The 12,722-nt window shown below is 49.4% G+C and overlaps 1 protein-coding gene across 5 annotated transcripts in view; it reads right to left on the bottom strand.

Annotated features, from left to right (window-relative positions):
* Window positions 1-7,667, bottom strand: part of Asap2 (ArfGAP with SH3 domain, ankyrin repeat and PH domain 2) — a 152,227-nt gene extending 144,560 nt beyond the window's left edge. For all 5 annotated transcript variants that reach the window (XM_026397822.2, XM_026397665.2, XM_026397739.2 and 2 more), the window contains exon 1: window positions 7,542-7,667. In XM_026397822.2, the coding sequence (XP_026253607.1) occupies window positions 7,542-7,667 (126 nt within the window). The remainder of the gene's footprint in view (window positions 1-7,541) is intronic.
* Between the last annotated feature and the right edge of the window lie 5,055 nt (window positions 7,668-12,722).

Genomic DNA, 12,722 nt, shown 5'->3' with positions numbered 1-12,722 from the left:
GTCATAATCAACGTATGCACAGCATGGAGTAAGCACCCGGTAAATATTTGAAAGAACAGAGGAGGGGGAAAAGCCTTCGTTAACTGACATACACCAGGATACACCAGGCCCACTCACAGGGCGGCAGCAGCATTTCAGATTGGTAACCTCATCTGTAAGCTCACGGAGAACAATGCAGGCCTCCTGCTCCCCTAATGCCCTGGGTGGAAGATGCCCTTGAATCCACTACCACGCCACCCTGGAGCTTGCTCGACAGCATCAAGGGCAGCGGATGACATGCCAGACTAACAAGGCCATCTGACTACAAGACCCTTGGGATCCGATCCACAAGTCTGCTGCATTCTGAAACACACGGGCTAACGTGGGCCCAGAGAAGCTGCTGGCCCTGACCCTAAGCGATACAGGGTGCCCCACTGACGCCAACCTGTCCGCCTTCCCAGCCCCCGGAGCACAGAACACCTCTCTACTTCACAATGCCACTATCCTTCCTCAGCGAGGCCCTAGAGCCAAATCATGATGGCCACAGAGTAGAAATGAAGACTTAACAGCTGAAGAATCAGTCACTCCCCAAAGCAATTAAATCAAGGCTGGAACTCGGGGGCCCATAAACTTGGACTGGAAAAGACAAACATCTCTACTTCATTTGCATCTAACTGATGTTCAGCACCTTCTCCAATCATGAATGAAAGTAACACAGGTTGGTAGCTCCAACAAAAGATACAGTAACCTCACACTGTAATCATCAGAAATGCCTCAGTATTCCTTACATTCACAGCACTTCACAAATAAGGCACTTATTAGGCCCACCGCTAAATCCTGATGTTAGTAAAGAAGCAGATGTTAGTGTGACCCAAGTTTTTAAAATACTAACTGGACTTCAATGTCATTGGTTTCCTTTGAAGTCTTAAGTATTTTATTCTGTGCATTAAAACACTTTCTGAAAAGACATGCACCACCTTCACCAGCACCTCAGAGAGATCTGTGGCACAAGCTGTGGACAAGAGATAAGTCCCTTGTGGGGAAGAAGCTGGTCCCGTCCTGTTGTATGTCCCTAGCACCTGCGGCCACGGGGTAGGTGTCCAACATATATTTATGAAAGAACAACAGCCCGAGCAGTGCGGTTCTGATGGACAGTCCACTTACGCCACAGCACTGCTGACATGATAAAATGATAAAGGCAGAAAAGCATGTGGAAGGGGCCTGGCTATCAATCCACCTGGAGACCCTACTACACGGGGTCACACCATGGAATGCATTACCTCTTTTTAGTAGGGAAAGAGGAGTGTTTGGAGGCGCTGAAGTGGGGACAGCATGCCGGGTACAAGGCACAGTCAACAGGTATCACCTGGATCATCTGCCCAGAAAAGCAGCCAGCAGCAAGGTGCCCTCTGGCCCCACCCCACGCAGCTATGCATCAGTCCTCCCTGCCCAGGGTCTGCAGTAAGACTAAGTTAACCCTGGGGCTTGGACTCCAGTTCCAAGACCAGCCATGTTGCCCAGCACACAGCTGGCCTCCACACTAACAAGAACCTGCACTGGACAGTGCCGGCTACACCATGGGGCCAATGGAAGGCCCATTCTTCAGGTGGCCTGGGCTTGGCTGTGGCCTCCTTTGGGGCAGGAACCCGGCTGTTCATCCCACACTACCAGCACAGCAACGGTCACCGGCCAGCAGGTTCTCACTGCTCTTCCCAGACGACCAATCTCAACGGACCCCTCATCACCGGCACTGTCACCACCTCGCTGAAGACCCTTTGGCCTGGATGATGAAGAGGTCCCCAACCCCAGCTCGTCTTCCTCTTTTCTCTTATGCCCTGCTGGTCTATTTTCCATGGAATAACCACTGTGAAGTTTTTAAAACATAAATCAGACCATGTTATTCCACATTCAAAGTCCTCTTCACAGTTTCCCATCCCACCACAGCAAAATCCAAGTCCCCTCTCGAAGCCAGACGGGGCTGTGGATCTGGCCCTGCCTGCCCCCTGGGCTCTCTCCTCCTCACCCTTGCCCACTCCTGTTCTGGAACGTTGGCCTTCTTTCCGTCCTTCCGTGCTCTGAGCCCACTCACATCTCCGGCTTCTCCCCATGTCCCCTGTTCACAGACCTTCCTTGGCTGGCGTCCTCTGCATTCCAGACTGTTCAAATGTCACCTCTGCAGAGAGGCCTTTCCTGATTTCAGTTTCCCCATCTCCAAAACCTCTTTCTATCTCCTCATTATGCATAACTTTTCCTTACAGCACTGATCACCATCTGACATGGCATTACATAATCATCTGTTTATCAGGGATTAGCAACCATATTTGGAATGAGCCTATTAAAATACCAAGGCTCCAGGCCTCACCCAAACCAAACCAATCAGAATTTTGAGGAGTGGGGACAGGCTCCTTCAGTTCACAAACCCCTCCCAAGCAACTCTGATGTGCAGCCCAGGAATCCCCATCTGACTCTCAACTCTCATGGGCATATAATGCACCTGGGGTGCTGAGAAAATGCAGATTCTGACTCAGGTCTAGGGTGGGATCTGAGGCTCTGCACTTCTAACAAGCCCCAGATGATGCTAATGTTGCTGGTTGCTAAGTCATTCTTGGAACTGCCAGGGTCTCAAACTGCAACGACCAATAAAACTTTGTGCAATAATGAGAAAGTTCTAAATCTTCACTGTCCAACAGTCACCATCAGCCAGGTATGACTACTGAGCTTCTGAGATGAAACTAGGGTGGCCAAGGAGCTGAATGTTAATCTCAGATAATCATCTTGGGTGGGGAAGGTCTAGAATATATGTGATCCATGACAAAAGACACTGTACCCAGCAATACGAAGTTTTGTTTTTTTGGTTTTTTTTTTTGTTTGTTTTTTGTTTTTTTTTTTGGTACTGGGGATTGAACCCAGAGGCGTCAACCACTGATCCCTGTCCCCAGCCCTTTTTACAAGGTCTCACTGAGTTGATGAGGACATCTAAGTTGCTGGGGTTGACCCTGAACTCCCAATCCTCCTGTTTTAGCCTCTGGAGCCACCATGCCCGGCCTATGTGGAGTCCTAAGAATCAAGGATTATTTCAAATTCTTGGCCTGAGCAGACCTCTGCAGATTGGGTGCATGTGAAAATCCTATCTTAAGGCCTAGTTTGCCACCAGCTCAGTGGATAAATATTTACCCAAGGTAGGAAGGCAGATACAGAAGACCATACTGAACCACCTTGGTGACTACAGCATGTGGTAACCCCCCAGGTGACTAGTTTGGTTTCAAGACTTGATTGTTAAAAACCATACAAGACCCTTTTCAGAGGCCTGGGTGTGCTAGAGGGCTCCCAACTGTGTGTATCTACACCATCCTGGACATTCTCAGACACTCTGACAAGACTTCAGGGCAGTGACTGGCTTACAGGATGCCTCTTTCTTCCCTAGACCAAATTAGTACTGTTACTATTAATCCTAAGAGAGAACCTGCATCCAGCAGGAGGGGAAGCTCACCTGAAAAGATCTTTCCCTGTTTAAGTGATTTAAGATGTTCCAAATACATAAATTCAGATTTCAGGACAGCATAAAAACGTGGCCCGATTTGACCCACAGAGGCTGACTTCCAAGAACGTGAATGTACTAGGCAAGATCCTGTCCTCTCACCAGATTCTGAATCTGTCCATCTGGGACTTGAAGAAGACGCTTTGCAAACAAGTCACAAAAAGCTAAAATTCAAAATCGGAGTCCTGCCTAAAATGCCTGAGGCCTGGTTCCCACGTAACAGCGGGGAGGGGTCTGGACCCATGGACAGCAGGGCCCCTGGGAGTCTGCGAGGCCCAGATGTTCACTGTCCCCCTGCAGTTAGAACCCAGTGATTATGACAGCAATGAGATTTCCAAGGTAACCAAGGACAACAAAGCAGAGATTATGGCCCCGGAAGGAAATAGATTAAATTTTAATACTAAGGAGTCAACATCAAATTTATTTTTAAAACTGCATCAATGCCAAATAAGCAAGGGAGAATGGATGGTGTCATAAAGACGGCCTAACTAAAAACCTGAACATCCGAGTATGTACACAATTTTTCCATATTTTAAGAAAATTTCAAAGCGCCCAGAGACTTAGAGAAACTAAGACAGGGCTTGGGGGGGGGCGGAGCCCAAGGGGGAAAAAAACAGCTCACTCTTCAGATTTATGCCAAAACTACTTATTTTCTCCATTATTTCCAAAAGCACAGGGCAGACGCCAGTTGCAGCACCAGACATTGCTAAGTTTGCTAAAATTGTGCAAAATAATTACTTCATCCAGAGAAAGTGATCGCCAAGTGAAAATTGAAAACAGCTGTACACTCACCTGCGGCCAAGACGGCACACTAGCTAAAAGGTGAGTGTGAAGTGGTCATTCACTCATGCACTCATTCATTTGTCCCCTTCTTTACACTCCCCCCCACCACCATGTAAAGCCTATCCTCACTCCAGGGTCTGTCTGTGCATTAACTACAACATGATCTGGAAAACAGCATTTATTAAACTATTTGTCTGATAGGTGCTGTGTTCACCACAATCATCAGAAGTAGAAAGGTATGATTATCCAGTCTAGAAAGCTGAGGAAAATGAGAAAATGTTAGGTATCTCACCCAAGTTCACAAACTGCAAGTGCTGGAGTCTGAACATGAACCCAAATTGACCTCACGAAGGAGCAATTTAGAGAATGCAGGATTATTAAAGCTAGAGTTTAGTTTCTGAAGATAGCTTGGAATCAGGTTCAAATTCCACTTAATAGCTCTATAAACTTGAGCAAATAACCACCTCTCCCAGCCTCAATTTCCTCCTCTACAGAGCAGGGCTCAGATTAAAGACAACCCATGTGACATTTGCAGCGTAGGGCAGGGACCAGGTACCTAGTAATATTCCAGCTACAGGTATGCAAATCAAAAAAGCACATTTCATACCCAGTACCAAAGCGGGGGAAAAAAGCACATTTCCATTGGAAAATGACTTTTTTGCAGACACAACCTCCATTGGAAATAAATATATACAAAGGTTAATTCATCTAAAAATAATCCACTAATTTTATAACTCATTTAAACATAGGCCTAAATTTTATTTTTTTTTAATTTCTGTTAACTGCAAAACTTTATGTCACAATATCCTCTCTCGTGTGCAGTATAAAAAGTAAATGTCTTATTTAAAACCAAAATATTGCCAGGCCTGGAGGCACACTTCCATAATTTCAGCAATTCTGGAGACTGAGGCAAGAGGATTGCAAGTTCAGAGCCAGTCTCAGCAACTTAGCAAGGACCAAAGCGATTTAGCAAAATCCTGTCTCAAAATAAAAACTTAAAAGGGCTGGGGACATAGTTCAAGGATAAAGCACCCTCTGGGTCCAATCCCCAATATCAAAAAACAAAATGAACAAAAAAAACTGAAAACAAAATTTTGTGGGAATCATTTGTCATTAAATCATACACAGAACAAGTTTTTATAATGGAACTGAACATTAAGTGCTCTGGGGAAAAAAGCATTTTTTTAAACAATCCATGCTGATTCCTCTCAGAAAGTAAACAACTTTCAGATGTTGCCATGAATCCAAGTTCACACTTGTCATCATCACAGCATGTATACTACATTTATTTAAAGTGAGATAAACCTGCAATGGTTTTAATTTTTCCATGTTTGAGACTCCAACCCAGTCTTGTGCTCAGATGGCAACATGAAGCAAGCCTGCAATTTAACAAAATGACCAAATCCAGTCTCTCTTTAATCTGCTTGGTAACTGAGCTCTAGGGTAATCTCCTGCACAGCATACAAAAAAAAAAAAAAAAAAAAAAAGGCTTGGATTCATCTACTGAAAAATTAATCAGAAAAGGGGTATGCCAATTTTAATAGCAACTCCTATTTGCCTGGCTTTCCAACATCTGCCAGTGTTAATAATATTTAACTGACAAACTACAGGGGGAAAAGGCAACAGAACTTTAAATACAATCAAGCCCTTTTTTAAGGCATCATGTACAAAGCTCCTTCCCTTAATGAATAGCTGCTACCTTTCTGATTGCAATCATTTCCATAAGTATTATTAATGATGTATTTTGAAAACACTGTTAACATTTTCCTATTTTCAACTGGAACTAGAGAAAAAATTCCATCCATCCATCCCCACCTGCCTCATCTGAAGACATCCTTTTAAGCCCTGCTCATGAAAGTGTAGTGAAGAGATCTGAGAATCACAGAACTCACCACCAAAGGTTTACTTGCAGCTCTCTGCCAAAAACAGGGAGGAGAGTAGGGAGTTAGGGAGGATGCCCTAGCCATACTTCAACATTCAGAATGCTGAATCTGGCATTTTTCATTTAGCCCAGTATTGACTGTTTATGTCTACAAAGAAAAAAAAAATTCCACTAAGGAAAAACATTCTACATTTTTTTTTTCCAACCAATTCCTAACAGCAGATGCTTTGTTCAAAGGGGGAAGGGTAACGCGGCCACTCACTGGTGACACACACCCCCATTCACTGTGGGCCAAGCATTTTCTTCAAAAACACCTACAATACTCAATTTTAGGGCTGTAACTTGACATTGTGGCCAAAAGAAACGCAATGTTCCAATTCACTGTTGCCACACGTGTGGCTTGAAACCGGTCACCTATAATGAGCGCAAACACTTGGCACACAATGCCTCTGATGCGGAAGAGCAGCGTTCTAATCCCATTCGGGAGGGAAGGAAAAGGAGGATCCAGGCGAGGCCATGGCCCCTGGACTCTGGGGCTGCTCCTTCCCACTCCGCAGGCTGCTTTCTCAGCCTAAGCTGCTGCCCTCCTCAACGTGCCCTCTCCCGGCATCTGGAGAGCCCACAGGCTAGCAGCTCGGCGCGATGACTTGGCACCTTGAAAGCCGTTTACTAAAACCAGGCCTTTCCCAGGTGGAGAGGCAGGGAGGCGACCGGACTTCCAGCAGGTGGGACGCAGGTACCAGGGAGCGGCCATCAGGGCTCCGGACATCACGGCGCCGGCTCCGCGCACGCGGTGCAGCGCTCCTCTGCGGCACGGCGCGGAGGCGGCCGGGCGGCCAGGCTGGCGGGGCACCCTTCCTGGGCAACCGGGTCCCCCCGACCCACGGAGAGTGGAGGCGCCGGGCGGCTGCGGCGGGCGGCCGGGGACGCACAGCTGTCCCCACCGGGCCACTTCGGGGACAAGTTGGCGAGGTCCGCGCGGGTACCCACGACCCCGGGCCGCGGCGGGCATCGGGGTCCCCCGCTCGCAGCCGATCGCGACTCCCGGGCCGAAGTTGGCCGCGCCGGGGGGTCGAGGACGCCGCCGCGGAGCCCCGCGAGGGCAGGGAGGGCGGGCGCGCGGGATCTCGGAAAGGCCCAAGGTGGCCACCCGGCCTCTCCCCGGAGCCACCTCCACGGGAACAAAGGGCTTCTGTTCCGGGCAGGGCTGGCCCTGCCGCTCCGGCTCAGGAGCACGAGAAACTTTTCCCGGGTGTGGAGGCGCAGCGGCGGGAGGGCGCGGGCCGCGGGCGGGGTCTGCCCGGGGCGCGCGCCGCGGTACCTGCGGCCGAGCCGACCGCCCGCGAGGCCGCCGCTCACCTCCTCGATGGCCGCCACCGTGTTCCGGCAGTGGGCCGTGCGGGTGGTGAAGCTGGAGGCCGTGGGCGCCTTGTAGTCCTCGAGGGTCTCAGCCACGAATTCCGACACGGAGATCTGGTCCGGCATCGCCGCGGCGCGCGGGCGGCCGGCCGCGGGGGAGCCGCCGCCTCAGCCGCCGCCGCGGGCTCCGATCGCCGAGCGCTCGGGCGCCGCCGCCGCGGGCTCCGATCGCCGAGCGCTCGGGCGCCGCCGCCGCTCCGGCCCGCGGACAAAGGGAGCGCAGCGCGGGATCCGCCGCCGCAGGGCGCGGGCCGGCCGCGGGAGCAGGGGCGGCGCGGCCCCGCAGCTCGGCCCGGCCGTCCGCCCGCGCGCGCCGAGGGCTGCTGCGTCCGCCGCCGCGTCCTCTCCGAGCGAGCCCCGAGGCGGGCGCGCAGAGCCGGCGGGAACTGCCCGCCACCCAGCCGCGGGCCCCGAACGCCTCCCGCGGAGAGGGGCGGGTCCGGGCCGGGGGCGGCGGCCGGCCGGGCGCGGGGCGGGGCGGCGCGGAGGGCTGGGCCGCCAATGGGCGCGCTCGCCGCCGCCGCGCCGCCGGGAAGCGGAGCCTGCAGGAAGGAAGGCGGCGCGCGCCCCGGCCCGCCAGCCGCTCCTGGCCGCCGCGCGCCGCATTGTCTCGGCGTTCGGGGCGCGCGGCGCGCCGGGGTTCGAGGGCGCGCCCCCCGAGCTGGCGGCGCACGGACACCTCCCGGCCCGCCCGAACCCGGGCCTGCACCGGGGCCCACCAGGGCGCGAGCAGGGGGCGCGGGACACTCTCCTCGGAGGCATCGGAGCCCACCCCTCCGCGGGCCAGCCCCACCCCTGGCGAGGAATCCCCCGGAATCCCCACCCAAACCGCGGGGAAGGCCCGTCCAGCGAGACGACGGTGGGAGGAGCTCGCCCCCTGCTGGAGGCGGCGCTGCGCCCGGGGCACCCCGCGCGGTGACCAGCGCCTTCGGCACCGTGGGGGCTAGCCAGTGACTGCCGGGGCCGTGCAGTGATCGTGTGCTTTACCTGGCGGTCTTAGCAGACACATAAGGAGCTGGGTACTTGTTTGTATAGAAGACAATTGGCCCAAAAGCGAGTCAACTGACAAGTGGGGATTGCATTCCATGTCCTTGCCTTGGAAGAGCGCCTCCCGGCCCCCAGTGAAAGTCCCAGCCACGTTTCCTAAGCTTTTACATCTACAAGTGTTCTCCCTTAGGCGTATATAGTTTTAGGGTACAGAAAATGGTTTTCAGGCCAGACCCCGCCCCGGTAGAACTCCGAACGCCTAAATGGAAGTGGGGGACCTCCGGGGACCCTGGAGCATGTCTGAGGAGGGGCTCTCAGAACGCTGCAGCAGCACCAATCTACCAATCTCAGACATAACTAGTCCAGTAAAGAGTTTGAATTAGTACAGGTTTTCATTTACAACTCCCATGGAAATTCTCATAGCTGTATTTTAAAACCCAGAAGTTCTGAAGACACTAGTCAAAAGAAAATCACACCCTATAACTCTACACCAGGCATGTGGCATGGTTTCTGTAGCTGCCAGCAATAAAACCAAGAGAAACTTTACAAAAACCTTTTGTGCATCTGAAAAGGAGGAAGTGTGAGAGACATTGGAAACTCAATATGTGAGACAAAAAAGTCTCCTGACCGTAGGACACTGGACCAGTCAAACAATCTTTTTTAAGCTGCCATGTAAGAATTTGCCATATGAGGTGGCAGCATGGGTCAGACGTTATGTATGGCTTTTGGTATTTTAGTAACACGCATGTGAAATTTAACTTTCTAAAATAAATGCATTAGTGGGTAGCTTTTATCCTTGTACTAGGCAATAAATTACAGTCTAAAAACTGCATATGCCTGCCTCTTTCTTCCCTTTATGGGTCTCACCCTGCTGGTGTCTCTGGGGACTTCCTCTCCTTGCAGCTTTGTGCCATTCCAGTCTTTGGTGTGTTGTTGGTGTTAGTATATCCTCTCCACACTTGTGTTCCCGCCCACTTGTTTTCCAGCTCCAGTCTTTGTGGACTTCTTTGAGGCTGGACAGCATCCTAGATGACTTTTTGCACCTTGGATCTTTGAAGTCTGATTTCTAGGAGATTATGAGAGATTTAAGAGGAAGTGGTGTTTTTCGTGGGTGTCTAGTCCAGCGTTAATCAAGGCTCTTCCTACAAGTTCAAAGCTAAGCTTGGTGTTCTTCCCGTCTTTATTTGCAGCTCCTGCTCTTCATTCTTGTACTTTCATTTGATTCTTCAGGTACAAGGATCTTTAGTAGCCTCAGAAAGTAAAATTGCAAAGCTGTGCTGAGTTAATAAGTGGACGAGAAGGCTGGTAGAAACAAGCAAGCGGTTACCAAGTCTGTCTGTGATGTAAAAGGGTCACGAGAGTGGCAGTCACTTCTCCATCATCCCTTAGAAATCTAACTTGCCCAGTGCAAAAGCCTAGGTCGAAAGCAAGACCTGAGCAAAACATGGCCAATGCCTCTCTGGGGTTAATATAGGAATAAGGAGCTTCCAGTAAATAAAATTAAACAGGCATCAAGAAAACATTATGTACACACACTTGTTAATGCATCAAGAAGATGCTGATAATGCCATTACAGACCTGTGCTCCCTTAATCTGAACACTTTAAGTATAAAAAGCCCTGAAAATCTAGTCTTTAAAGTAATTCTTGGGCCTGCAGTTGTAGCTGGGTGGTAGAGCACTTACCTAGTATATGTGAGGCACTGGGTTTGATCCTTAGCACCACAAAAAATAAATAAATTAGTAAAATAAAGGTATTTTTAAAAAACAGTCTTCAAAATAAATAAATTAATTCTTAGTGATAAAAATTACCTAAGATGAGCTGACATGAAGCTATGTAGTCTTGTTTATCCCACTTCATATGAATATTTGTTTTGCTAGAAAATAAAAGTGTGCTTAATTATAGACATTACCCCAAGTCCACTAGGAGTAATTCAAAGTTATACCATAAGAGCAGTGTTATCATTCTGAAACCTGAGAAATTATGAATCTATACATATCTAACCCATGGGTTTCACATAAAAGACCATAGTCCTCTATTATTAAAACAAGATAGCAAGCTGTTATGACAAACTACCCGAGGCTGGAAACTTTATAAAGAAAAGATATTTATTTAGCTCACATCTCTGGAGTCCGAATGTCCAAGATGAAGCGGACCCATCTATTTGGCCTTCATGGTGAAGAGCAGGGAGCCTATCTGCCAGGCATCTCACTTCAGCACCCGGGAACTACTTAACAAGTTCTCATGGTGGATGGGGGCATGACATTGGGAATACTTGCACTACCCATCACAATGGTGAGACAGGAAGCCAGAGAGATTCAGGGTCAAACTCCTTCTTTTAGAACAACTCACTCTCTTGAGAGATAATGGAGATCCTAAGAAAACTACCTTAACCCCTTCCCAGGGCTGGGTCCCTAATGATCCAATCATCTCACACTAGGCCCCGCCTCTTAAAGGCACCACCACACTAAGGACTAAGCTTCCAACACAGGAACCATTAGAGTCAAACCACATTCGAACCATGGGGAAAAGGAGAATGTGCAGCAGCCCACTGAGACTGGCCAGCAGCCCATTTTCCAAAGAAATTCTCTGCCTCCTGCAGTTCACAAGAACCTGACATTTTTCTCTCTCAGATCAAGGTGTGCGACATGTGCTTAACTCTGAAACTTGCTGGAGGGTTGGCTGGTTTCACACTAGACTTGCTCGGCTACTAGCTATTAACTTGTAAATGATTACTCTGGGAATGGACAGATCTGGACCTTAGGAGAACTGTGGCCAAGGGTGCAATAAATAGAAACAACACACAGGGGAAACCTAGCCACGAGCCCGTGGAAGCCTCCTTTCCACACCACAAAATCCTTTCCCAAAAGCAGAGCCGTGGAAGGGACCCCCTCGTCCCAACAGAGCAGGGAGCCTATCTGCCAGGCATCTCACTTCAGCACCCGGGAACTACTTAACAAGTGAAAGAGCCCGCTTTGCCTCCCTGTGCCTCCCCGGGTGGGTAGATCAGCCTCCCTGGGTGAGAGAAGCTCCCTGCTTCCCACTTTCATGGCTCCCAAGCTCCGGGTTTGGAGGCAAAAAGCTCCTTACTGTCATAACAACGTAAGCAGGACCAAGTCACTACTGAGAATCTAATCATCGGTCCTAGACACTTGAGAATGAGCACGTCTTAGAGGACAGTAGAGCTAATTCTTGAGAACAGACGACAAGCCGATGTATTCATAGCTAACTTTAAAGGAAGGGTACTTGAGGGCTATTATTTTGCCTTAACAAGGTTTCTATCAGTGACACGCTCAGTGCTGATGTACAAGGGACCATTCCAGATAAATGAGGGACAATCAGTTCTATCCTGGAGCCAGCTTGTATGAACTCCAGGGAGCTGGTTGTCACCTTTTAAGGAATTTTACAGGGTGTTTTTGTATCTGTACAGCAGAAATGCTATCCACCACTGTGCTCCCACAAATCTCTTCTTGAAACTGTCCACAGAGAGAATTGACAAATGCTGAAGCTCATGTCTTGATTTACTGTTTCATTGATTGTCTAAATTGAATAAAGTGACAGAGAAAATGTTAACGATGCAGACTGTATTTAGAAATGGGTCACGTCAGGCTGGGGAGGGTAGCTCAGTGGTGAAGCCCGTGTCTTCCACACACAAGGACCTGAGTTCCTCATCTCCAGCACCACCAAAGAAAGAAAGAAAGTCACGTCTGTAGTCATGTCATTGTGAGCCGCAAAGGTTTTGAGGGAACATTCTCAATATTTGTACACTCTTTCATGATGCACCGGAGAGGCCGCTGCTGTCACAGGCAGATGAATGAAGTTACAGGGTGCATCTTCCTGTTGCTCCTCTTACTCGTTAACATAAACAAATGTCAACCAGCGCAGGTGTCAGAACGACACTCATTTGTCAATGGCACGGGTAACTTCTTTATTGAGTTGGATAATGTCAAGCATTTATTCAACACTATGTTGTGTCATCATGGTAAACTGCAGACGACTGGCTGTCAATTAGCTACGTGGAATTTACACTGAAGAGTCGTGGGCAACTTGTAATTACTTATCAAGTGCGTGCTGCAAACCTGTAAATCAGCAAAAATTAAAATAAAATTATTAATATACGCACACACTTTTTTCCC

Source organism: Urocitellus parryii, chromosome 12 (genome assembly GCF_045843805.1).
Source record: "Urocitellus parryii isolate mUroPar1 chromosome 12, mUroPar1.hap1, whole genome shotgun sequence".
In the NCBI taxonomy this organism is placed as follows: Eukaryota; Metazoa; Chordata; class Mammalia; order Rodentia; family Sciuridae; genus Urocitellus; species Urocitellus parryii.
Note: the sequence above shows the minus strand (reverse complement) of the source record. Positions and strands in the feature narration are given on the sequence as shown.